We start from the raw sequence: 22,992 nt of genomic DNA, 5'->3' as shown, positions 1-22,992 counted from the left end.
ACAGACCTTATCAAGAACAGGCCTTTCTATTGGCCCGTCGGTTTTTTAGGATGGATTTAATTGGACGACGTTCTAGAGAGAGGTGGAGCGTCCCGCCCAGTTTCTTCTTTTCATTTTATGATGAGATTTTCGGTAGACAGAAGTCAAAGGTGAATCACGAATACAAAAAAGATGTCTCTTAAGGTACCGATCATTTTAGCATGAATTGGGTTGTTGTAGGAACAAGTGGCGCTTTAAATCAAGACTTTGAAATGTTCACAAAATCCTCAGACCACAGGCATATATTTTTAATCTAGAATGACCAAATAATTGTTATTAATTAAATGTATAATCACTCACAAAATGAGCATTAGCAATAATGAGTAGTATTGAATTACTACCAAAATAGTAGTGTATGTTATATCATATATATTTATAAATGTCAGTGATGTAAGTTATGGCAGGAGCACTACAATGAGCTGCTTAACTGTGTCAAAAGTAACACCTTTGTGGTGGGTGACATACATAGTAATGAGAATGTGGTTGTTTCCCCTCAAGAAATACATAATGCAATCATGACATTGAAAAACAGCAAGGCATGTGGTATGGATAATATTTCTGCTGAGCATTTGAAAAATGCAAGTAGGAAAATTTGACCATTACTTTCCATGTGTTTCACTGGCTTCTTAGACCATGGTTTGTTACCAAATTCAATGCTATCTATCATACTGGTACCCATCATTAAGGATAAAGCAGGTAAGATTAGCTCTTTGGAGAATTACCGACCTATAGCCTTAGTTAGTAGTCTGTCAAACGTCCTAGAAAGGATTCTGTTAAATAGGCTGGATGAGTTTGTCCTGACCTCTGACAATCAATTTGGTTTTAAAGCTATACACGACACAGACATGTGCATCCTTGCATTAAAGGAGATTCTAGACTTGTATAACAGGCACAACACCACAATATTTATATGTTTTATTGATGCCTCTGAAGCTTTTGACCATGTGAATCATCAAAAGCTGTTTCATAAGTTATATAATAGGGGAGTACCAAAATATCTAATCAGAGTCCCTGTTTATTGGTATGAGCATCAATTAATGTACGTAAAATGAGGTAATATTGTGTCTGATGTATTTAATACTGGAAATGGACTCAGGCAGGGAAGTATACTGTCTCCTTACCTCTTTAACATCTATATGGATGAGATGTCAAAGCTTTTGAATTGCTGCAAAACAGGCTGTGTAGTTGGTGACCTCATAATTAACCACCTGATGTATGCAGATGATTTGGTGGTCCTATGTCCATACAGTGCTGGTTTTCAACAGTTACTAAAGGTATGCTCTCAATATGGCTGACCTTGATATTAAATATAACGCCAAGAAGAGCAACATTTTGATTGTTAGAAGCAAGGCAGATAAGCATCTGATAACCCCTGATTTTTCCCTGTCTGGTACTGTTCTCAACATATGCAATGAGGTTAAATATTTGGGACATTATATAACTGATGACCTGCCTGATGATCGTGACATTTACAGGCAGTATTGTATGGTGTATGCACAAGTTAATACGCTGGTCAGAAAATTTGATATGTGTTCACCCTCCACAAAAATTGTTCTTTTTAAAGCCTTCTGTACTCCAATGTACACTGCCCATCATGGAGACAATACAAGAGGCAGCATGCAGAAACTTCAGGTAGCGTAATAACGCTATGAGGCTACTACTCAAACTACCTAGATGGAGTAGTGCTAGTTACCTGTTTGCAGGTGTTGGTGTAGCCACATGTCCAGCTGTGCTCAGGAATCTTATGTACAGGTATATGTATAGATTATATTTTAGTAAACCCTGCACCGAGTACAGTCAGATGTCCATCAAGAATGTGGAATCATCGGTGTCATCATTTATTTGTGGGTCAATGAAATATAACATGCGTTGTGGTTTTTATAACTTTTATAACTCATTTTATTTGTTTTTATTTTCTTTTTGTATGTGCTTTCTGTTGATTTTTATTTTATCTTATTTTTATCTATGGACTATCCTTGTGTCTGGAATAAAGATTGATTGATTGATTATAATAATGCATTTAGCAAAATAGTATTTGTAATAATTATAAAACATTTTAAATCAATTTTGCTTTTAATATATGTAAAAAAAATACTTTCAATATATTAAATTAATACTTTTAATTACAGGTTGTCTAAAAATAAAATAAGCTTTTATTTTTTTCTACATGTTCCCTTTTTATTTTACATTGTTTAGAAACAGTTCATTAAGAAGATTCTTAATTTACATGACATTTATCAAAGCAAAATATTCTTCATGAAATTCCCTATTTTATGAGTTATAGCTGGAGTGGGCAGCAGAAGTAAATGTGCACCACAAATTTTACCAGTGCAGTATATTATGAATATTGCAGTTGTTAAAATACAGTCTGTTTTATCGTGATTTATTAGTGATAAACACCAGTAATGTATACATTGAATCACAGACAATTTCTGATGATCACCAAGTTTATCATTAACAGCTTTAGATTAGCAACAAAGCATAATTTATTGGCTATCAAAAATTAATTAGCAACTATTTGAAAATGTAAAAAAAAGAAGAAATTTTTTAGCAATGAATAAGTGCATCAAATTCAGATAGGTGACCCCTTTCTTTTAACATCAACATCAAACCTTTTCTCCTCCTCCACGTCACCTTCAGCCCATAATCCCTCTCCGGCGTGTCAGCCACCAAGGTATCAGGTGGGCCGCTGTATGGTGGCGTACATGGCTGAGCCAACAGTAAAAGTCCAGGGGAAGAGAAGTAACAGTTTACCTCTTCCCACATCATTTTCGGAGTGTCCACATCAGATGGTGGGCAGACACTGTTGACCTCTGTGGGTATCAACTTGGTGGAGGAAGGTGTTGAGGCTCCCTCTGCTGGAATTTTGCATCTGTTGGCCACTTCTTTAGATTGAATTCCAGGTTGATCCAAACTTCTAGTGTGGGAGGCAGCACCCTCAGAACGTGTTTCAGCATTCCTTTTTCTAATTGTGGCCAACGGCCTTTTTGGAGTGTCTGAGTAACCTCCATTTGACACAGTCCTTTTGCTGCGGCAAACAGATTTCCAAGCTTGATTTTTGACTTCTGATACTGCACTTTTTGTTGCGCTTGCACTCCTTAATTGTTTTTGAGACTGGTCCTTTAACCCAATGTGGAATGACAATGAGGGGTATTTGCATGTGCTGGTTTTTTTAGGCAACTGACTGCATCGGTCAAGTAAGGTTGTGGCAGTCTGGCATTGTCTCCTCCCTCGTCTTTTCGGAGGTGCAGCTGCAGCTGAGTAGTCAAACTGTGGGTTTACCTGAAACATTAAAAGAATTGCGAGTCAAATGGATGGCACAGCCAGAGTTGCAGTAATTTAATACACCTAGTACCACCACAGGCCATGCAAATGTATTGCTATGATTTGTCACAGCTTTCCACACTAAATTAACACAGCTCCGGATTCCAACACATTTTTCATGTCAAGATTCCGTATCATTCCAGACTGAAATTGCCAGAGAACCAAGTTCGCTAAAAATTTATGGCAGATTTTTCAACATTGGTGAAGATTAAAATATAAAACCTACAAAAAACAGACACCAGAAGGAAAAGGAGAGACACACTTCCTCTCTCAAGCAATATGTTACATGACAGGTCACCGTAAATGAACATAAACAAACAGTAATGGATGGTCTTTTATTATACGTTTTCAGATTGTTTAATATACTTTTTGTCGTTTTTTTAAATATGTGAGCTTTAATGCTGCTTGTTTTGTTTTTAGACTCTGCTACAGCGTCCGTGTGTCCAACACAAATTAGTAATATCGGAGATGATGACTTGAAGAGACAGATATAGATTAACCTGTTAAGCCCTAAGGGGTTTTAGAGCAATTTCTGCCTGAAATTACATAACTTAAATGAATCAAGTATAGCTCCACAGTTATATGGTCTACATGCAAATTTTTGGTACCTGTGTAAAGGTAAGTTTTGGACAGTGGGATAGAGAATGAAGTCCAAAAACAAAAATATTTTGTCTACTGTCTTACAGACCTGAATAACTCTTGTATCAAATCCCAGACTTTTCTATACCTTACCAGGTTCTTTCGCTAATCATTTTGACTTAAAATCTATTTAGTCAACTCCAGGATCAATCCACTTTTTATACTGATAAAACAAATCTAAATCCTTGTGCTGTTATGAAAAATGGTTTAAATCTAAACTCTGCAGGGGAAGAACAAGAGATTTTAGTGGGATGAATACAGACCAAAGCAGTCGACATAATAAACAACAGAACTTACCCACGAATTAAGATCTGGACTGGGCTGTGTTTGTGTCTCTGAGAAAAATTCTTTGGGATTGACTGCAGCTCGGACCTCAGGGACATTTTGAAGTCTGGTTCCACCCACAGGCCGCTCGAGGAATTGCAGGGCAGGCTTATCCGCCTTAATGGCTTTGCGGGGCATTAATATAAATCATTCCTGCACATCTAGAGGAAGATAAGTCACAGGAAATAAATTAATAAGTTTGAGTAAATATCTCTAAGGAAATACCTAACATTAAACGTGTTCAAGTATAAATCATGGAGTTTGCATTTGAATGTTTTCAAGCACCTAGTTCTAACTTCTACTTACTGTACCGTTGTTCTTCGCGTAAGACGTCATCTACATAAATAACATACGCAAAAGTCTGAGTTATGCAATTTATGTATCCTACTCTTGTTGTCCTGTCAGGCATTGTTGTATTTTCCGGTTTTCTTCTTTTTCTTCTTCTGGATCGATTAGCATGCCAACGTGCATGTACATTACTGCCACCTACTGGGGTTATCCCCTAGCTCCTTATTGGTCTATTTTTACCACGTGATCAGAGTGACGGAAAGAGGCAGCGCCCACAGCGCCAAAATTCAAAAACGTCTCTGAATCGACCAGGCGATATGTAAACAACACTTCATGACACGGTTTTATAACAGTTACAGTGATTTGATTAATACATAACAATGAACGCAATGTTTCAACTTTGACTCGGGGTCCAGCCAAGTGGAATCGCCTGAAACTTTGCAGTAATATGAAGGTTTGATTTCGCTTATTAAAATGGCGTATTTAACGCAGTGCTATTTTACTTGTGAATTATGCTGGTCAGTGCTTTATAACTCAGGAATTCCCTTTCGAATATTTAGTTTTATGCACATAAACAATTGACTACTGAACACTGGCTTTAAATACATTCCAGCCAAACGTTAGAAAACGGTGAAATTAACAAACGGCTGTTTTAGAAGGTGCAGGTCGCTAAGGAAACGACGGCTAATGCTGCTAAGCAATTACTGAGCCGATATAGCGACACAGGGTGCTTGAATTTCACACGAAGAACATTTATCTACTTTAATTATTGTGGTAAGCAGTTGTATTTATTAATGCGTTATTATTTGTGTTTTATTAATGGAGAACGGTTATTGTCGGCTTGCTAGCCTCGACGTCTTTAGTTTTCTTCCGGTGGTAATAGACGTTAGACGTTGATCTGGTTATATATAGTAGCAATATTATACACACAAGGTAAAGTGAGAAGCTTTTTTCAACATATTAAACGGGTTTTTATATAAATATTTTTTTATTAATATTAAATATCTAATTTCATGTATGTTATTTTTGCACAGCAATCCAGTGAAGGGCAATTTCAGTGATCTGACCATGCGACGGAGCCCAAGGAGACCCCTGATTCTGAAAAGAAGAAAACTACCGTTTCAGCAAAATGAACCAACTCCAGCTGACAAACACAACCAATCCTGTGCCTCGGGCTCTGGGGAGCCACTTAAACCAGCAGCCAGCCAGTGCCTCCCTCGTGGTATCCCTATCATGGATCACCCTTCCATGTCCAACACTCAGGTGGTTGTCATCCCCAAAGAGGCAGATCTACAAAGCATCATCGGTGCTCTCACTGCAAAGGGCAAAGAGAGTGGTGCCCAAGGCCCAAATAAGTTCATCCTTCTCAGTGAGAGTGTCAGTAGGGGCAATGGTTCTTTCTGTCAGGCTTCTGCCAAAGAGGAGTCATCTTCTGCAGGGAGTACAGCTGAACAACCAGTGAAATCAGAGACTATCCACAATTTGCATGATCAATTTCTCACTGGAACTCAGTCACGTACGTATGAAATAAGAGCTATATTTTCACCCTCATCAATAACCTGTTTTATTTATATTTCATTTTTAAGCTGTTGATTAAACTGATCTCTTATACCTGTGTTTACCACTGGACATAGATGGAAGTTGCGGTCCCCTAGATGACAGCCTCACCAATATCCAGTGGCTGGGCAGAATGAACACGAGTGCCTTGGAACCAGATCTTGCAAATAAGTTTGCTGATCAGGAGAACAAGCTTCAAGCACCGCAAAATTTACAGGTCAGTGTCGTTTCCTCTTTCTAATTTACTTTTTACTGTTTAAGTGCAAACAGATATTTGTGTCAGAGTAGATGTAAAAGCATGCAAGTCAAATGCTGCAAAGCACAATTGTGATTAAATAATCTTTAACTTGTGGAAATCTTCAATTAAGTTAAATATAGGTTTTTAAGTTCATTTTCATTCATACAGATCTTAAAGTACAAACTCATACTGGTATAAAAATACCTATAAGAGACTTAAATTTTCAGAAACTTACAAAAGCAAGGTATTACCAAATCTGTGTAATTAAAATGTTATTACTGTGTCATTTATTACTATATGGAGCGGGTCCAGATTCCAGATTATGATGTTAGGTTTGGAATTAATTTGGGTCAAGAAGGGTAAATTACCATTTAGATTTTAGTTACATTTCCTTTAGAGCAATCAGCAATCCCAATGTCAGTGAATGCACTATCAGAATCAATATTTGGTAGGCTACTATACTTCAAGTGTCTTGTATTCATATTCTGGAAATTAATAATATTTTTGACTAACTGGATAGACTCTCACCACCCTTAATACCCACACATGAGCTACGTTTTCAGTGTCTGAGATGCCAAAACTCTTAGAGGTTAATAGGGACACTACAGGTCCTTCTCAAAATATTAGCATATTGTGATAAAGTTCATTATTTTCCATAATGTCATGATGAAAATTTAACATTCATATATTTTAGATTCATTGCACACTAACTGAAATATTTCAGGTCTTTTATTGTCTTATTACGGATGATTTTGGCATACAGCTCATGAAAACCCAAAATTCCTATCTCACAAAATTAGCATATCATTAAAAGGGTCTCTAAACGAGCTATGAACCTAATCATCTGAATCAACGAGTTAACTCTAAACACCTGCAAAAGATTCCTGAGGCCTTTAAAACTCCCAGCCTGGTTCATCACTCAAAACCCCAATCATGGGTAAGACTGCCAACCTGACTGCTGTCCAGAAGGCCACTATTGACACCCTCAAGCAAGAGGGTAAGACACAGAAAGAAATTTCTGAACAAATAGGCTGTTCCCAGAGTGCTGTATCAAGGCACCTCAGTGGGAAGTCTGTAGGAAGGAAAAAGTGTGGCAGAAAACGCTGCACAACGAGAAGAGGTGACCGGACCCTGAGGAAGATTGTGGAGAAGGGCCGATTCCAGACCTTGGGGGACCTGCGGAAGCAGTGGACTGAGTCTGGAGTAGAAACATCCAGAGCCACCGTGTACAGGCGTGTGCAGGAAATGGGCTACAGGTCCCGCATTCCCCAGACCTGGGCTACAGAGAAGCAGCACTGGACTGTTGCTCAGTGGTCCAACGTACTTTTTTCGAATGAAAGCAAATTCCGCATGTCATTCGGAAATCAAGGTGCCAGAGTCTGGAGGAAGACTGGGGAGAAGGAAATGCCAAAATGCCAGAAGTCCAGTGTCAAGTACCCACAGTCAGTGATGGTCTGGGGTGCCGTGTCAGCTGCTGGTGTTGGTCCACTGTGTTTTATCAAGGGCAGGGTCAATGCAGCTAGCTATCAGGAGATTTTGGAGCACTTCATGCTTCCATCTGCTGAAAAGCTTTATGGAGATGAAGATTTCATTTTTCAGCACAACCTGGCACCTGCTCACAGTGCCAAAACCACTGGTAAATGGTTTACTGACCATGGTATCACTGTGCTCAATTGGCCTGCCAACTCTCCTGACCTGAACCCCATAGAGAATCTGTGGGATATTGTGAAGAGAACGTTGAGAGACTCAAGACCCAACACTCTGGATGAGCTAAAGGCCGCTATCGAAGCATCCTGGGCCTCCATAAGACCTCAGCAGTGCCACAGGCTGATTGCCTCCATGCCACGCCGCATTGAAGCAGTCATTTCTGCAAAAGGATTCCCGACCAAGTATTGAGTGCATAACTGTACATGATTATTTGAAGGTTGACGTTTTTTGTATTAAAAACACTTTTCTTTAATTGGTCGGATGAAATATGCTAATTTTGTGAGATAGGAATTTTGGGTTTTCATGAGCTGTATGCCAAAATCAACCGTATTAAGACAATAAAAGACCTGAAATATTTCAGTTAGTGTGCAATGAATCTAAAATATATGAATGTTAAATTTTCATCATGACATTATGGAAAATAATGAACTTTATCACAATATGCTAATATTTTGAGAAGGACCTGTATGTATTGGTAAGAAAGAAAAGCCAAAAAATGAGTTAATCATAATTTATATCATTAACAAGGTTATCGCTCTTATATATCTGACTGTTGTTGTGCAGCCCGATTTTTATTTATTTATTTAGGCGATGGAACCTTGTGATAAAATCAGTCATTTTTGGCTGTTGGGACTAAACAGTTTTTTTGTAATTCCTCCTGCTCCACCAGAGAGACAGTTCTCGCCTCTGTCAATGTATCTTTAGAGAGCAAAACAAAAAATTATTTCCAACTGACAACTTTCGCAGCTGAACAGTCATTTTTAAGCATTACTTAAAGCATCAAGAAAAACAAAAACTCTGACAACAGACAGAAAGATACATGACCCTTTAAATAATCCTATTCAGTTAACAGCTCTTTGGGAATCCCCTTAATGTTGCTGAAATCCAATTTTCCTGTCTGGCGAATGCCATTTTCTTTGAAAGTTTTTATAGATTTAATAAATAAATGAAATGAACTTTGTAAATGGTAACAAAGTTCTTAAAGGTCCTACAAAGGAACTGAGAACTAGAGAGCCTGGCTACTGGATCGGAAAACAGTCCAGTGTACAGTCATATGAAATAAATTAAAATATTCGTTCAGATGAGGCTTGTTTGTCAGATTAAATGTACCTTTTGAAAACAACAGCTTTTAATTTAAGCCCCATTTATTAGTTTGATGTACCGTAATATTCTAATTTTAACTGCCATGTTTTCATTAGCTGTAAGCAGAAAATCATGAAAGTTACCAAAAATAAAGGCTAGAAAACAACGTCTGTGTGGAATTAATCCATATGTTTCACTTAATGAACTGAGTTGCTGAAAAAAACTTTTCAATGACATTCTAATTTATTGAATATGACTGTATAAAGGAGAAACACATTTAAAGAACACTTTATAGCATATAGATTTTACAAGGTTCTGTAGATGTGCATGGAGCTACAAATTAGCCCCTTCATCCATAGGTTTATCCTTTTTATTCTTCACTAAATGGAAATATACTTTTCCAAAAGACAAACGTGATTCACTGAAAAACACTTTCTACTTGTAATTTGGACCTTGTAATACTTAGGAAAACAAAGTTGTTGTTTTTTTTCCACAAGGGTTGCTTTCTGCTTGTTATCTATTTTACACAGTCTGTGGTTTTTCACATGACCTTGGATCTGTATTGATTTTAAAGCCTTGCTACAGCAGTGTTTTTATGTAAGCGTTAACAATATGAGAAAAATGGACGGAAATCTGCATGTTTAAGTCTGGAATTATTATTAGGTTTAAAATTGGCCAACAAATAGGAACCCTGTTTCTCTGCTGATTCAATAACTGAAGTTATTTTTGTATTTATGTGTCACTGCCACTGTCTGGACATTATGACATGAAAACATCTTAACTAGAATTCTTGTTTTCTAGTATAGCCACTTCTTCAAAATAGCTCTTAACTCTTGCTAAAGGTTTGACTAATTGGCAAATTTCCTGAATTTGACTCACAATTGTAGTGCTGTTGTGTAAATTTGGTGGCTACATTCTGTGCCTTTGAAAATCACAAGACATATACACTTGATTTAGAATGATGCTTTATCCAACAGTAGTTGTAGGGGCTGTCCATGATTCTCTTTAGCATTTTTCCAGGCCCAAAGTACACATTCAAACCCAGAAGGTGCCCATCAGCCCGCATTAGAGAGGCCACCATACTCCTACACCGCCATGATCCAGTTTGCCATCAACAGCAGGAAGAACAGGGGGATGACACTGAAAGATATTTACACGTGGATCGAGGACCATTTCCCTTATTACAGAGAAGTGGCCAAACCAGGATGGAAGGTGGTTCAGAAAACTGTTGAAAATAGAGTGGATCTCATAGCACCACTCTGAGTGATTTCATTGATTCTTGTTCCTTTGTAGAATTCCATACGACACAATCTTTCTCTGCATGACATGTTCATCCGTGAGAGGTCGCCAGATGGAAAAACCTCTTTCTGGACTATTCGACCAGATATCAATCGGTGCCTCACTCTTGATCAGGTTTATAGGGTAAGCATCACTGTTTTCACATGTATGTAGCAAAAATAAAACACTACAGAAGTTTGTTTTTTAATTTTTATTAAATATATAAAGCTACTTTTTCTTCCCTCATCATCATCTCCATTTTTGCAGTACAACTACTGTGTTATTCGTTCAGTTTCTGTTCTTTCTGTAGCCTTGTTGTGATCCGGGGACCGTTTCTTCTCCTGTGCCAATGCTTTCATGTCCCCACCAAGTAAGACGGATTCACCTTTTGTTTCAGTTGTTTTCAACCAACAGTTAGGGAGCAGAGGGCTAAACAGCATGGACAAGTCAAACGTTTTATGTTTTCTAAGACCTGATAATAACTTCTGCTTTGAATTCAATTCAGTGTATTTATATAGCTTCAATTCACAACACATGTTGTCTCAAGCCACTTTACTAAGTTTGTTCACACAAATCATACAGATTCCAAGTCAAGAACATACATTCCAGCTGATCCTCGTTATCAAAATTCTGTTAATTATTAAAATTGCTTAAAATGTTTTCTATCTAAGGAATCCCAGCTGATTGCATCGAGTCAGTGACTTGCAGCACTCACTCTTCCAGGATGAGCATGTAGCAACAGTGGGCAGTCACTTGCACTGTGGCTTTAACTTTGCAGCAATCCCTCATACTGAGCAGGCATGTAGCGACAGTGAAAAGTGGAAGAAACTTCCAGCAGAACCAGGCTCAGTGTGAGCCGCCATCTGCCACGACCGACTGGGGGTTTTAGAGAACAGAGCAGAGACACAAAGAGAACAAAGAAGCACTGATCTAGGAGTACTTTCTAGGTGAAGGAAAAGTAAAACGTTAAAGGCTGTAGTAGCTCCTTTAGTAGCTTCATCTAGGAGAGAAATAAACACTGAAGGACAGTCCCAAGCGTATAATCTGTAGAAGGATAACATTAAGTTGTTGACAGCAGCATGTTCAGCTGATGCCCTCCTCCAGCAAGGCATCACAGCTAAAAACAGAGTTGGTTCCACAGGAGAGGAGCCTGATAACTAAAAGATCTGCTTCCCATTCTACTTTTTGAGACTTTAGGAACCACTGGTGAACCTACAGCCGAAGGGCTCTGGTAGAAACATGTGGAACAATCACATCTCTTATGTATGATAAAGCTTGATTATTAAGGGCTTTATATCTGAGAAGGAGAATTTTAAATTCTGTTCTGGATTTTAGATTCAAAATGTAGCTGCAGCTGGAGTTCTGTGGTCTTTTTTTATTGCAGGAATAATGACTGAAGTCATACTTAACAGCTACTGTGTCTTGACACCCTTGAACTTCACACTTTGTCATATTACAACTGCATAACTATTTATTTGATTGAGTAGGATCAAAATAAAGTAGTGTTTAATAGCAAAGTGGAAGGATAATGTAACATTTCTTACTAATAAGTGTCTGTAAAGTGTGGCATGCCTTTGGAATAAATAAACCTGGTACGGACATACCCGAAATGAGTTGCAGCTGGAAGATTGTTCTACAAAACATTGACTTGGGAGCTGAATAGAAATGCATGGCAAACATTTAAGGTTTTGGTTTGTAAAGCCATGTATTCTCCTTCATGATTTCTGCACTACCATGTGTTGATCTATCATAAAAACCTCAATAATTTCCACAGCAATTTGTGGTTGTAATGTGACAAACTGTAAAAGTTTACGGGACCTTAAAGCTTTAGCCAGGCACTGTATGCACTGATTAAGTGTTCCTTCATTTATAGTAGGGACAATCAGGGAAGTGAGTAAACTGAGGCTTCATTGGCTGTATTATCTGACAGCTCAAACTGATCCTCTCTCTTGTTCTCACAGCAAGAAAAGAAGAATATAGCTGCTGCAAGAAAAGCACCATCTTCCTCTGGTTAGTTTAACACAACTAAACAGGAATGTTCGTTTGGAGTCTACTCGTATCTTTCTTTGTTTTATATTTGTGATTTTTTTTTGTTCTCAGAGAGGAGGATGAAACCACTTCTGCCCCGTACAGATTCTTACTTGGTTCCCATCCAGCTCCCCATTGCCCCCCCTGCATATCTGCAATCCTTGTCTGGCTCTTATGGAAACACTGGCTCCAAGCATAAACAAAATGCCTCACGGGGGACCAAGAGAGTCCGCATAGCTCCGAAGGTACAGACCTAGTCAAATGATACGACAGAAAAACTAGTTGAAGTCATGTTGTACAGCACAGCTCTATTGCCATGAATTTCCGTATGATCCTTACCTTATTCCTTCTGTTGCTCTTCCCTTTGCCCTGCCTTTTGTCTTTCTTCATTCTTTCCATCTTTCTTCTTTCTTTCTCTGTGTCCTTCCTTTCTTACTTTTCTGTGCCATTCATTTCTTTTTCTGTTCTTGTATCCTTTCTTCCTTGTGTCATTCCTACTTCCCTTCATTTTGCACTCCCTCAACTCTGTCCTTGTCTTTCGTTCTTTTTGTTTCTTTTCTTCCTTTCCTTCTTCCTTCCTTCCTACATTGTGTTATTTCCTTCTTACTGTCCTATGAGCTTTCTTACTTCCCATTTATTGTTTTTGCATTTTCCGTGTGTAAGGTCTGGAAAAATCTTGATTTATTTCTTTTTTTTTACGTAGAAAACGTGTAGGAACCCTGGTTATATCTTATTTTCCATGACAGGTGACAAGTAGCGACACCCCAGCTGTGGGTCTACCTCCTCAGAAAGATCTGAAGGTGGAACCTGTAAACGTTCCGATAAAACGTGAGACACGCAAATCTCCTCCAAAGACACAGTCCAGCAGCTCCCGCCGCAAACAGAGTCTGGTGAACTCTCTGCAGGACGAGCCCATTCTCCTTTGCCCTGATAGCAGCTTCTTTGACTCTGGTGTAGTGTCAGATGTTTCCACCTTCCAGGACATGAGAGAAGCTGATATAAATAAGCGGCAGCCCATACAGGGCAGCCCCGCACGGGAACTATACTTCAAGACTCCGATAAAAAGTCACAGCCATTTGAGCTCCTCTACCCCAAGCAAGCCTCTACCTAATGTTACACTCGAACCCTGGAAAGTAACCCCCGTTGGAAAAGGTGGCCAGAGCACCCTGGACTTTAGTCCTATTCGCACACCAGGTGGTCCTGTAGTCACGCCCCGACAGGACTACTCCACCTTCAGCTTCAGCAGTTCTCCCTTCATAGAGCTGCCTCTGTTCAATTCTCCCAGCGAGCTGCTCAATCCTACTTCCTGCAGAGTCCAGCCAATAGATTTCCCCACTGAACTGCAGCAGGCAGGAGCCGCTGCTGCGTCACCATCTAACCGCTCCATCACAGAGGGCCTCATACTGGACACCATGAACGATAGCCTGAGCAAGATACTGGTGGACGTTGGCTTCTCTGCCCTGGACGATGAAGACCTGGATACTGCTAACATCAGCTTGTCTGAGTTCTTTGGTCAGTTTATTTAGCCTGACGGCTAAAACGCTAAAAATCTGATGTTGAACACTAAAGGACACACAGACTGACCCAGCAAAGCAGATGTAAATGTGTCTCAAATGTTCCTGAGGGAGGAGTGTTTTTTACAAGCTAGTTTGAGGATCATATCTGAAATCTACCAATTCAGTCTTTGTTGTATTTGACAGTTTATATGAATCTGGAGGTGTGTGATGAACCTCAGAATATTTGTGTTTAGTATGATTTCTGTGTGACGATAATTTATTATTTTAATTCAGTGCAAATAAAGTATTCAGTAGATACCATCTACACCAAGGTATCGCATGATGCCAGTAAATTTTATGTTTAAAGGACCTTTTGATTGGCAAATTGCAGCTTGACAAGCGACTGCACTCATTCATCTTCCGCACTGTATTTGTATTTTTAACTTTTTCATGTTTGCACATGCTTTGCTCTTTTTTTTAGCTGATTCTACCTGCCTTACTGTCTCAAATATATTTGATCAATACGAGCTTTAGCAGGCGGGTCTGATTAACAGGATTACTGACCTTCTGTATGTGTGAAATTCTTCAAAGTTTTATGTAACATTTTGGTTTTTTTTTTTCAGTTATCCACTCTGCATACCTGTCACTTAAGAGAGCTGCATGAGAAGAAAACTATTTAAATGTATACATATCTTGATTTGCACATTATAATATATGATTTACAGTTTCAGTTGCGTATTAGATTAGCTGTTTAGAAAGCTTTGTAATTGCATTCCAATGTCTTGTGAACAAACTTAGACCAGCAATAAAAAAGTATTACTAAAAAGTAGCATTAACAGCAATAGGATTGTCTGTGATGATTGTAGAAATGTTGCCATTTCTTGTTTTCAGAGCTCTTTACTGTAATTGTTTGATGTGCCATTCCCCAGCTGAAGGGCACTTTGTATCCGAACAGAGGATTTTATGTGAACAGCTCATTTAACCATTTAAGGAGGAAAATACGGAATATTTAGCATTTGTTTTCAGTACGAAATATATATTTTTTGGTTATGAAGCACAAACGGGAAAATAGGGGAAAACATCCTAACCCTAGTCCCATCGTTGAAGGACGGTCTATACCTGTTTCAGTACCGCAGAGTAATGTGTGCTTTTAAAAACAAGTCCTTAACTTTTTAATCCACGTGAGGCTCAGCACTATAAATCCATCTGTTTAGTGTTGGTGTTTTACAACTACAATAAATCACCTGAATCCTCATAAAATCTAAGAATGTTTCTATTTAATTTCGCTTTACAACACAATATGATGTGCATGGCTAACTTTACCTTTGTTTTAACTGAAACAGACTCTGTTTAATACACTTTAAGTGCTGATGAACTATAAACATTCTGCCATCTTGAAGAAAATCTTTTAAGAAATACTTTATATGATTTTTATTATTATTTATTCAAAGATCAGCAATGATTTTCATCTTGGGACTCAGACATGAAATTTTTGATTGTTACGTGACAAAATATTAAAACGTGTGAGAGGTTGTGTAAGTCGCAGTGAATTTTCTATTTATTCAAAAATATTTCTTGTTAATACACATATCTGTGTGTCAAATATTCTTTTTATAGTTTTTCTGTATGAAAAGAATTGTTTCAGCTAGTTAGTTCAAACTTTCTGGAAAGGGTGTAATCAAAAAGACTGTCAGTGTAAAACTAAATGTCCATTCGGTCTTCAGTATGTCTGGACTTCTTGTTGAGCCACTTCCAGTAGGATCTGCAGCTGCTTGCTGCAATAATCTGGGAAAACGAGGGAAAATCAGACACATGCAATAGTCAGACCTTTTATATTAAACTCTGTCATACTGAATACTTTGCTTTTACTTTGGTCATAATCACCAAACAGCATGACTTACTGAAAACCTTTCTTAATCTACGGGGCACCCGAAAGTGATAGATGGTCACGTAGTAAACTGGCACTCCTGTTAGAGTGAGGGCACAGCTTCGTCCTGTGTTCCAGGGATCCGAGTAAAGTGAGAGGCCCACAATGAAGAAGCAAACGACTGTGAAGGTGACTGCAATGGCCAGAGGTACCTTTAGGTGGGTGAATAACCAGGATAGATTTACTAAGTACTCTAAGGTTAAAGAAAAAAAGCTTTAAGACTCAGAAAAACACTAACCTTGAAGGGCCTTGGGTGGTGCGGGAAGCGGTATCGATGGATGAGCATGCCCAAGGTTGCCAAGGCGATGAAAAACCAGCGAGAAAAAGAGGCAAAGTTGATGAGCTGGTAGATTTCCCCGGTGATTAACATCACCACCACCAATGGGTACTGGAGACACACACAATACAGCTTTGATCACATGCTGTTACACAGGCTCACTCTTTGGAAATGCCACAATAATAGCATACAGGATTCCTGAGTGTTTTTCTTCCATGTGTTGGCAGCGTTTGCACATCTATATCAACAAAGGGTCCCTTTTATTTAGGACTATAAGAGGGGTCATTTCTTCACCAATCCAGGAGATGTGATTCAAATTCCCTTTCTTAGTCTACCAGCCCAAACAGCATGTCAAGTTAGCAATGTCCCCATAAATAAATGAGTCAAAATATTTTTGAGTAGATTTTTCTAAATGTGTTATGGGTGAACTTGTGCCTCCATAATAAACTGTGGACGGTGCTGTATTTAGCAAACCTTAATTTTTTGTGCACACAACTTTGCTGAAACTATTCCAGACTATCGATTGCCAGAAATCACCACTCTTTTCCCAAAAGATTGTAGATTAGGCACAAGAAATAGTAGGAGTTCTCAATTCTCCCTATTGTTATACACATGCTTTGTTTGCGATGATTTAACCTCTCTGCCACAGGGTATCAACCGCAGGAATTGTTTGAAATGATCAGTTAAGAAATAAAAAACTGTCTACATAAATAAGAACTTACCTAAAATGTAACTGGAGACTTTATTTGATCACAGAGTGTTAAATGAAATAAACCACATTATAAAAACTTACCAGGAAGAGTACAGCAGGTAAAGGTGTGCGTCGTTGGATATGAATCATGGAAAAGATTGGTGGCCAGTGGCCTTCTCTGGCACCCACAAACAGCATCCTGCAACCAGATATATCGAAAGTTCACAATGGACAGCTAAGAATGAGAACTGTAACCTTTTAGCACTTAAAATACCTGGGTGACCCAAAGAAGCCGCCATTAAGAGCTCCAAGGCAGGATAAAGCAACGAGAACCGGAATTACAGCGGCAAGCCCCTGAAGAGCGCGGTTTGCAAATGTCTGCAGGCAAACAAACAGATCAGACCACAGCTGCGCCAACATATTTCCCTCTGCATTCTTCCTTTGTGAAACGTAATGTTCTTCCCTACTGACCACAGCCACTGCATCAGACAGCAGCAGCTCAGCAGGTGTCATCATGGTGTAGTAGGCCACATTTACAAGCACATAAAACACCGTCACTGTCACCATGGAGCATATTATTGCCAGAGGGATGTTTCTGAAAGCATATGATTCATACAGAAGATAGAAGAACCCTATAAATTTAACTTGTTCAACAAAATTAACTCAATCTCAGGTGAATGTCATACAAAAAACCCATACCTGTTTGGATTTATTACTTCTTCTGTGACAAAGTTCAGATAAAACCTAAGAGAAGAAGAAACTGAGACACGCATATGTACACAACAATATGCAAAATGGTGCTTTAAAAAGCATCTTTTTCACATTTCGTCACAGTAAACCCCAAAGTTCAATGTATTTTTACTGTGAAGTGGAAGGAAATATTTTACAATTTTTTTTTACACATAAAATTTTTTTTAATGTGTGCTTCACAAATCTGGCCCCAGAGAGGCAAGAAGATAGCCATGGCTGACAGAAAACCATGTGTATTGTTTCAAATTCCATGCAAATACCACAGCAAGCATGTGGAAGATGGTGCTTTGATCAGATTAGACCAAAATTGAACTATGACCTTCTTGCAAAATGATATGTGTCGAGAAAAACTAGTACCACAAATCACCCTTAACACACCCTCTGGATGTTGAAACATGAAGCTAGCAATATCATGCTGTGAGAAAACCTTTTTTCAGCAGTGACAGGAAAGCTGTAGACGGAAAATAGATTTAGTAAATACAGGCCAATCCTAGATGAAAACCTGAAGGCTGCGAAAGACTTGAGACTAGGGTAGAGGTCCACCTTCCAACAGGATAACAGCCCTAAACATACAGCCAGAGCTACAGTGGAATGATTAGTATTAGAGCCAGTTAAAGTCCCGATTTTAATTGAAATGAGAATCAGTGGGAAAACCTAAAGATTAATGTTTCCAAACGCTGTCTATCCAATAAGACTGAGCAGGAATTATTTTGGAAAGAAGAGAACATGTGCAAAGCTGGTAGATATATTCCCCATTGACTCGGGTCGGTTGGATACAAATACACTTTTCACATTTTTAATTGTAAACAAGTTTTAAAACATACTAATCCTTTTCTTTCCACATTACAGGTATGTGCTACGTTTTGTTGGTCCAACACATGAAACCCTGATAATATACATTAACATTTGTGTTTCTAACTTGTCAAAATGTGAAAACGTTCAAGAGGCATAAACACTTGCACTTTGCTAAAGACATAGTAAATTATGCTTGCTTACCATCCACCGTATGCATATAAACCATTATAGAAAGCCAGTGGCAACCTATCCAGAGTTATGGAGTCCAACTCAAATCCATTCTGAAAATTTTCTGTCTTTCCTGCAAAGGCAAGTTGAAAAGTTAAGATGCAGTCTGGAACTGTCTGTTTTGTTCTGTACTACTGCTTACATCATTATACCTTTGGCCAGTGCTATGACCCCGGGAATAATTATGAGGACCAGCGCAAACATCTTAATGAAGGTCAAGGTGATCTGAGTGCGGGTGGCCATGCTTACACTCCAGCAGTTAACTGCTACGACAAATGCTGCAGAGACACAAAACACAAATGATGCCTCTATTATCTGGGAAGCATTGCTCTAAATCTAAACTTAGACAAAAATCAGGCGTGGAAAACCACTCACTCACTCCGAGGATACTGACGAGTTTGATTAGTGCCGTAGGAGCAGGACAAGGTGCAAATAAAGGTTCAACAACATACCGTCCGAAAGCTAGGGAGACATAGGACGCCACAGCTGGTCTGAAAAAAGAAAATTTACGCTGTAAAGGTTTCTGATATGATTCTCTGTTATTTTTTTATACTTCTTGAGTCCCCCAAAAGGAAAAAATAACATTCTACCTTATAAATAAGAACTCAACCCAGAGTCTTAAGAATGCAGGTAGGGGCCCCAGTGTCTCCAGCAGATAAGTATAGTGACCCCCGGATTTTGTGAAACTGGTTCCTAGTTCAGCATAACATAAGGCCCCTGGGGGGAAAAGGAAGAGGAAAGCTTCAGTTTAACCGTAGTTCAACTGAATCTAAACAAAGATATGTAATTTTTCTAGAACATATAAGGATGAAACTGCATATTTCTCTTCACTCAAGCATTTGCTTAAATATCGTTTATAATTTAGGGTAATTGTAATGAGACTTTCAAACCAATAGAGCCCTTGAGTTTTGTTACAGTTTGCTTTTTTCTTGCTATAAATTACTTTTGTCACAACCGAAAATGTAGGTAAATTTAGTTGCTTCAAAACTTCAGATGATCTGCAAAATGCAGACCATATTATGAAGGCACTGGACAGACAGAGAAGCATTACTTTTAGACCAATTTACATAGGAACAGCACTGTTGCAAATAAGAGTTTTCATGAAAGAATACAGCCATATACAATAAATGAGAATATAATAGAAAAGTTAATTTATGTCAGGAACTCAATTCACTAAGTGAAACACCAATAGATTACTCACACACGGACTAATGTTTTCAAGCCCGTATTTCTGTTAAATATAATGATTATCTGCTTACAGCCAATGAAAACATAACATTTAAGATTAGAATATTACAATTTATCGAATGTGACTGTACATAAAACCGGGCTGCAGAATAAATCTGTAAGCATGAGTTAGGCAAGTAGTTTTCACTGTATGCAATGTGCATTAATACACACCTACATACCTTGCAAGAGTTATAATGGTACCTCCCCTCGAACTTTCTATATTTCATCACATAATTACAAACTTCATTAATACTTTTTACAAATACAAATCTGAAAATTGTGGCTGGAATTTGTATTCAGCCCCCCTTTGCTCTGAGACTTCAAAATAAAATCTGGTGAAACCAATTGTATGGGAAGAAACGTGTGCCATCAGAAACTGAATTTGAATTTCTCAAACAGAATCTGTATTTGTGTAATTTGAAATTAAATGCATTGATTTGAAACTGAATTTAATGGTTTGAAACTGAATTTATTGGTTTGAAACTGAATTTAATGGTTTGAAACTGAATTAATTTGCATTGAAAATGTATTTCGTTGTTTTGAAAATTCAGTTTGCCCACTTTCACTTTCAGTTCTAAAATTCAGTGTTTTGTGTCACACATCCGGGTCCTTGAGGATAGCCTTAGATTAAACAAACAGATTATTTGATTTACGTTTCACATCAGGTTAAACTTCCTTTACGGCATGTTGAGCTGGAGCAGTGCAGCATACATGAACTTAGCGGATGTCCATCACCAAGTCAACTGACCATCTATAAGAAATCATGAAAACAGATGATGGTCAAACAGCAACACTTATGCTACCTGTAGCTATTAGCTAAACATGCCAGATCAGCATGGTGCGGCCGGTGTTACGTCGGTCTGCGTGTCCGCTGCCTTTACCTCAGCGTAACTTCTGTTGCCTAGCAACAGTGATAGCGTGAAGCACAGAGCTGTGAAGCCGAAAAAATGGAGCCCTAATGGCTTATTTTCTTGTTTTATAATCTTGTTCATTATTCAGCCATTTAAATTGTTAAAGTTTTGTGTTCATAGATAAAAAATATATATATAAAAATCTATTATATATGAATTATATCTGTGTTTAACTTCCATCCATTGGGGAAACCCAGCAAGAGCTTGAAAACAACGTGCCGGGAGTCAGCTGATCTCTCGGGGTTCATCGCACCTCAACCCCCCGGTCAGCTGTGCGCTGGCGAGGCGAGTCGGCCTTGAGCCCGGTGTCAGGGCAGCAGAAGCGGACGTCTCCAAACACGTCAGAGCACATGTGGAATTAAGCAAAATCTTGATAAACCGAGCAGATATTTCAGGTTTACACAGCTACATTCTAGTCTAAAAACAAGTTCATTTTGTTTCACAGAAAGCGCAATATATCCAACTTTGTTCACATCTTTACCCTCTCCTCCAGGCTTTGCTACTTCCGTTAGCACAATCTACTTTGACCCGCAATGAATCATGGGATAGGGGTGGCCCACGAAGGATACACCGGACTCATCCTTCATATCTGGGGAAAAGAAGGACGCATTTGTCTGCCCTATTTGGAGGAGCCTGCGAAGCTGTAGACTTCATTGCCTCACAATGACGTAATCGGCCTACAAATGCGTCCTTCAAAGAATGCAGCCCCTCAATTTGGACACAGCAATAGTGAATGACATCCGTGAATCGGTGAATCTGTGTTTGATTAATCTGTGGCTTCAAGGACCCGGATGTGTGACACAAAAAACTGAATTTTAGAACTGAAATTTAATTTTAGAATTGAAAGTAAAAGTAGTGAAACTGAATTTTCAATTCAACAAAATACATTTTCAGAGCAAATGAATTCAGTTTCAAACCAATAAATTCAGTTTCAATTAAGTGAAATTCATTTTCAAACCAATGCATTTAATTTCAAATTACACAAATACAGATTCAGTCTGAGAAATTCAAATTCAGTTTCTGATGGCACAAGTTTCTTCCCATATAATTGCTTCTAGAAAGCTATATGAAGTCTTGTTAGCAGTCTGCAACAAACCATGTAGGAGACACAGCAAATGTGAAAGAAGGTGCTCTGGTCAGATGAGACCAGCTAGAATGTTTTTGGACTACTTGCAAACTGATGTCTATGATGTAAAACTAACACAGCACATCACTCTGAACACACCATCCTCAAGATAATACATGGTGGGGATGATTTTCGGCAGCAGGGACAGGGAACATGGCCCCAATGCCAATGTGGTTTGCATTTTTGCATCTGTCAAATCTATTAAAGATTTAGTTGGTTTTAAATTTCAAAATGGCAGTTTAGGATTTTTCTGAATAAATGTATTAGATTGTATTTTGCATGTAAAGACGAACAATTTTGGTTGAAACTATTGTGCAATATTTTACATATACAGTAATATACAGATTATTATGGATTTAGAAGAAGAAGGAAAAAAAAAGACATGGTCTTACCAAACAAGGACAGGATGCCACACAGTGCCCACACCAGCAGAGACAGCCCCACACTGCCACTGTTCATTAACACTCCCTTCGGAGCGATAAAGATCCCACTGCCAACCACAGTCCCGATGATGAAGGACACAGCAGGCAGCAGCCCAATCTCCCTCCGAAGGCACACCACCTCCTCCTCCATCTTTCCGTTATCTTGCTCTCTCTTTATCTGTGTCCTCTCCATGTTTTTTTTTGTGTCTGTCGGTCACCGAGTGAATGTGTTTGAAAACTGTAGTAGGAGATTACTACACAGGTCAGAACTTGTCCCACTCTCCCCCCTTCTTGTAGCAAGCAGTTCTCCCCTCATTGGCTCTTTCCCTTACCCGCCCAACATGCAAGACACAAAGCCAGCACTCTTACAAGCTTCGGCAAGTAATTAAAGCAGTTTAAGTGCACAGCTCTTTCCTGTATTGTGATTTGTCTCTGGGTAGATATGCTTTTATACATGCATACAACTTGATTGAGGACTTATGGGGTCTGAGAAGAAAAAGTCAGGGTGGCGTGGAAGCAGCTGCAGAGCAGCAGGAGAGCCAATTCTTACAACATTCACAGTGTCACTTTTTCATCTTGCCCCTCAAAGAATGTTGTGTAGTTCAAGTGTATTAAAGCTAAATTAATTCTTGCC

The 22,992-nt window shown here is 38.7% G+C and overlaps 3 protein-coding genes across 8 annotated transcripts; 1 reads left to right on the top strand and 2 right to left on the bottom strand.

Annotated features, from left to right (window-relative positions):
- Positions 1-2,406: 2,406 nt before the first annotated feature.
- Positions 2,407-4,813, bottom strand: rhno1 (RAD9-HUS1-RAD1 interacting nuclear orphan 1). Of its 3 annotated transcripts, none has more exons than XM_047389981.1 (3): positions 4,715-4,813; positions 4,300-4,487; positions 2,407-3,321 (listed from the first exon to the last, which is right to left on the bottom strand). In XM_047389981.1, exons 2-3 carry the CDS (start codon positions 4,462-4,464, stop codon positions 2,587-2,589), a joined length of 900 nt encoding a protein of 299 aa, XP_047245937.1. In that variant the 5' UTR covers positions 4,465-4,487; positions 4,715-4,813; the 3' UTR covers positions 2,407-2,586. The 3 variants fall into 3 exon arrangements, with proteins under 3 accessions (XP_047245937.1, XP_047245935.1, XP_047245936.1); XM_047389979.1 differs by having other exon boundaries at positions 4,633-4,789; XM_047389980.1 differs by having other exon boundaries at positions 4,638-4,755.
- Positions 4,814-4,924: 111 nt separating this feature from the next.
- Positions 4,925-14,843, top strand: foxm1 (forkhead box M1). 4 transcript variants are annotated; one of them, XM_047389975.1, is made up of 9 exons: positions 4,925-5,068; positions 5,649-6,130; positions 6,249-6,388; positions 10,220-10,411; positions 10,493-10,621; positions 10,788-10,847; positions 12,439-12,487; positions 12,578-12,750; positions 13,252-14,843. In XM_047389975.1, the coding sequence occupies exons 2-9, from the start codon at positions 5,683-5,685 to the stop codon at positions 14,029-14,031; spliced, it is 1,971 nt and encodes a 656-aa protein (XP_047245931.1). In that variant the 5' UTR covers positions 4,925-5,068; positions 5,649-5,682; the 3' UTR covers positions 14,032-14,843. The 4 variants fall into 4 exon arrangements, with proteins under 4 accessions (XP_047245931.1, XP_047245930.1, XP_047245933.1 ...); XM_047389974.1 differs by lacking the exon at positions 4,925-5,068 and adding an exon at positions 5,229-5,388; XM_047389976.1 differs by lacking the exon at positions 4,925-5,068 and adding an exon at positions 5,410-5,547.
- Positions 14,844-15,417: 574 nt separating this feature from the next.
- Positions 15,418-22,630, bottom strand: si:ch73-352p4.8 (cystine/glutamate transporter). Its single transcript, XM_047389978.1, has 12 exons — positions 22,329-22,630; positions 19,260-19,386; positions 19,045-19,160; positions 18,822-18,947; positions 18,643-18,742; positions 17,596-17,640; positions 17,368-17,491; positions 17,171-17,274; positions 16,999-17,095; positions 16,167-16,316; positions 15,903-16,080; positions 15,418-15,786 (listed from the first exon to the last, which is right to left on the bottom strand). Exons 1-12 carry the CDS (start codon positions 22,549-22,551, stop codon positions 15,722-15,724), a joined length of 1,455 nt encoding a protein of 484 aa, XP_047245934.1. The 5' UTR covers positions 22,552-22,630; the 3' UTR covers positions 15,418-15,721.
- Positions 22,631-22,992: the final 362 nt, after the last annotated feature.

This window comes from Girardinichthys multiradiatus, chromosome 17 (assembly GCF_021462225.1).
Source record: "Girardinichthys multiradiatus isolate DD_20200921_A chromosome 17, DD_fGirMul_XY1, whole genome shotgun sequence".
Taxonomy (NCBI): domain Eukaryota; kingdom Metazoa; phylum Chordata; class Actinopteri; order Cyprinodontiformes; family Goodeidae; genus Girardinichthys; species Girardinichthys multiradiatus.
The sequence above is the reverse complement of the archived record's forward strand: the minus strand, read 5'-3'. Positions and strand labels throughout refer to the sequence as shown.